This window comes from Lolium perenne, chromosome 6, assembly GCF_019359855.2.
Source record: "Lolium perenne isolate Kyuss_39 chromosome 6, Kyuss_2.0, whole genome shotgun sequence".
Classification (NCBI taxonomy): Eukaryota; Viridiplantae; Streptophyta; class Magnoliopsida; order Poales; family Poaceae; genus Lolium; species Lolium perenne.
In genome coordinates this window covers 180110102-180113429 of record NC_067249.2, presented here as the reverse complement: position 1 = coordinate 180113429, position 3328 = coordinate 180110102, and the positions used below count along the sequence as shown (strand labels likewise).

Genomic DNA, 3328 nt, shown 5'->3' with positions numbered 1-3328 from the left:
AAGGCAGTGGCATTGGATGCTGGCGTGGAGCTCGAGCCGTCAACATTGATGGTGGCACTGGCCATGTCTGCAGCGGCCGGTTGCCGTCAGGTCATGTCCAACGCTGGCGTTGGTCCGGCAGGCTTTATGCCTTGGGGTCGCTTCCAAGCGGAAGCGTGCCACGCGTAGCCGAACACACGCTTTGTCCACACAGGGTCCATGCCGATACATCGGTTCTCCAAATTTAGTGTGTCGATGGGTCGCGTTGTACAGATCGGTCCGTTAGATCGTTCCGCTGGAGCGTGTGTGGCCGATCCGTGAGATGCCCTAAAACCACAGCTAGCAGGTCTGATCGGACGGCTGTGACAGCGCTGGGGGGCTGAGGTCACCCCCAAACCCCTGTACCCCGCCTACGGGCATGCCCTGGCCCACCCCTTGCGCTTTTACCCCACACAGCCGTCCCGCACGGGCACGTACGAGTACGACCAGCAGCAGCATCCAACGCGGGCCCCACGCGTCATCCTGATTCGTCCGTCCCCCTCCAGCCGTTTCTGCCCCGAGATCCGCTTCGGGCTCCGAGCCCACCGGCTTCTCTTCTCTTCGCTTCTTCCTTCCAGTTCCAGATACGGCAGCAGCCCAGCCACAGCCAGGGTGTGCGTCAAAATGCTACTCGTACTCGCAATTAAACCCGCCAGCGTCCGTAACCCCCGTGTTAATTCCCTGCCCAGAATTACCGGGGGCCGAGATGAATGACCGGCCAAGTTCGCAGCACCCAGCCGAGAGTCAAGAGTGGCGCCACGTGGACGCCGGCGGTGGAGGAGACGCTAACCGCCTGCCTCCAAAGGTGGAGCTCCCCAGTCCTACAAAAACGATTGCCGTTTTCTCCTTAAACAAAGAATAGCTGGCTGTTACCATCCGTAGACAATGACCATGACTATGACATCTGCAATTCTGCACTCTACTGCTACCGCATGACTATTATATACTACCCTATATTTGGACCTTGCTGGGACCCAAGTGCAGAGAGATGGGGATCTGGAACAGTGGTAGGGAACAAACAAGGGACAAGCAGGCAGGCACTGTTCATATCCCAGCAACAACAACAACTGCAGCAGGGAATGCACAACAGCATGCAGGTGGGGGTATCTCTGACCTCTCTCTCTCTCTCTGTGGCAGTGTCATGGCAGCAGGAGCAGGATCAAAAGGAAGAAACAGCAGCAGAGGCACAGAGCAAAGCTACAAGAGTACTGCACATTGCTACTGTGACTTTGTTGGACACTAGGGGCGAAACCGCGAAAGCTAGCTAGCCGGTCTACTCTACTCCGCTGCCATCCTTTATGCTCTTTGTTTGTTTCTAGTACTAGCACCGGTTTCTGAACTACTCATGCTACTACTCTGCTGCACGCATGGGGGATGGTTCAGCTAAGCAAAAATCATGCATTGTGATGCTACTACTACTTGCTAGTTTCAGGTGATCGGATCAGTAACCAACCAGCAACCAGAACTACCATGTACTGTATCAATTCCATAGCTTGAAACGAACTATGTAACGAAAGGAACACGAACAAATTCAATTCAACATTCTAAACACAGATCAATGGAATCCAACAATGTACGAGCAAATTTGACAGCTATCGTTTCGACGAACTATAACAAAGACGCGTCTTTCTTATCTCTGTTTCTCTTCTTCTCTTTTACCTGTAAGTTTCTCTGATGGATTTATCTGCCTACCAATGCTCACCTCAGATCGCCTCCTCGGTTCTCGGAAGCAGCCGGAGCTTTGCTTCAGGCACCTGGGTTGGGAGACAGGCGGGGATCCGACACGGCCGACACCTCCACCTCCTCGAACGGCAGCGCCACGTTCAGATCGATCATGTCCAGGTCCCTGCCCGCGTGCGGTGGCGCAACGGCGGCGGCGGCGTGCGCCTGCGCCTGCGCCGCGGCCGCGGCGGCGATGCAGACGTGGGACCGCTTGTGGCCGCCGAGGGCCTGCCCGGACGGGAACACGCGGTAGCAGTAGGGGCACTCGCGCGGCTGCCCCTCCCCGTCCAATGCCGGCGCCTGACGCGGCTTCGGCGCTGCCGGGGTAGGAGGCGGCGCGACGGGGGGCGCGCAGCAGCCGCCCCGGCCGCCGCGCACGTGGCTGGCGCGGTGCCCGCCCAGCGCCTGGTACGACCGGAACACCTTCTTGCACGCGCCGCACTGGAACCGCGTGCGCTTCTCCGCCGCCACCGGCGCCGGATCGCGGGCGAGGACGAGCGCGTACCCGCCGTCGCTCTCCTCCTCGTCGTCGTCGTCGTCCGAGTACTCGTAACCGTCGCCGTAGCCCGCCGACGGCCACGAGTCGCGGGAGAGCATCATCAGCGACAGCGCCACGTCCTCCTCGGGCGTGGCCGCGTCCGACAGCGAGCTCACCGGCTCGGCGTCGCCCCAGGCGCCGGCCCCAGCCTGCGCGCGCTTGGCCCGCGGCGGGGTGGACTCGGCCTCGCTCTCGCGATCCGAGGACTCGGACACGCGCAGGCTGCGCTTCGGGTTCTCCCGGAGCGTGTAGATTGGGAGCGGCCTCTTGAACCCCACGTCCTCGTCGGTCGCCGCCGCGGAGGACGCGGTGGAGATCTGTTGCCTCGCGGCGGCGGCGGCGGTGGCGAGGGAGTGGGACCGCATGTGCCCGGCCAGGGCGCGGGGGCTGGCGAAGCGGCGGAAGCAGAGCTTGCATGTGGTCTTCGCCATGGCGCGCGACGGCTAGCTCGGGGTGGGGAGCTCGGGGAAAGCGTGGCAGGAGCTACGATGGCGAGGACGAGAGAGAGCTGCGGGGGGAGTTAGAATATAGCGGAACACCCAAGCTTCTCTTTCCTAAGTATTTATTATTTTCCATCTGTATTTACTTTTCTCTCTGTTTTATTTTTGTTTTTATCTGAAATCTCGCGTTGACACTTTCCATAGCTGGGGCCTGGGGTCCTCTGTGCTTACTGGCTTTTGCACAGCATATCAGATCACGGATGTGCTGCTTGATTTTTTTTCTGCCTTAATTGCTTGTGCGCAGAACTGCATATTGCTTTCTATTTTTGTGGGATATACATCTGTGATTTTTATGATATCAAGTTATAGCATCCTAAACAATCATTAATTTACCATACCAATATAGTATTTTCTAAGCGATAAATTTTCAGTTTGACGCGGAACACATTGCAAAGCTACCATCCGAAACACGCCAACCGCCAAAGCCAGTGGACACTCAAGTGAGTAGAAGCGCCAAACGACCCGCACGTAGCCACAATCAAAGCGAGCTGGGCGTGCGCGCCCCGCTTCCACCGTTTCTTGCCGCATATGATCTCGTAGCCACTATTAA

General features: G+C 58.1%; 1 protein-coding gene across 1 annotated transcript; it reads right to left on the bottom strand.

Moving 5' to 3' along the window:
• Nucleotides 1-1553: 1553 nt before the first annotated feature.
• Nucleotides 1554-2785, bottom strand: LOC127309434 (zinc finger protein ZAT9-like). The gene has a single exon (XM_051340299.1). The coding sequence runs from the start codon at nt 2707-2709 to the stop codon at nt 1765-1767; it is 945 nt and encodes a 314-aa protein (XP_051196259.1). The 5' UTR covers nt 2710-2785; the 3' UTR covers nt 1554-1764.
• Nucleotides 2786-3328: the final 543 nt, after the last annotated feature.

Coding starts and splice junctions, on each gene's coding strand:
- LOC127309434 (XM_051340299.1), bottom strand. CDS start 2,709: ATGGCGAAGACCACATGCAAGCTCTGCTTCCGCCGCTTCGCCAGCCCC.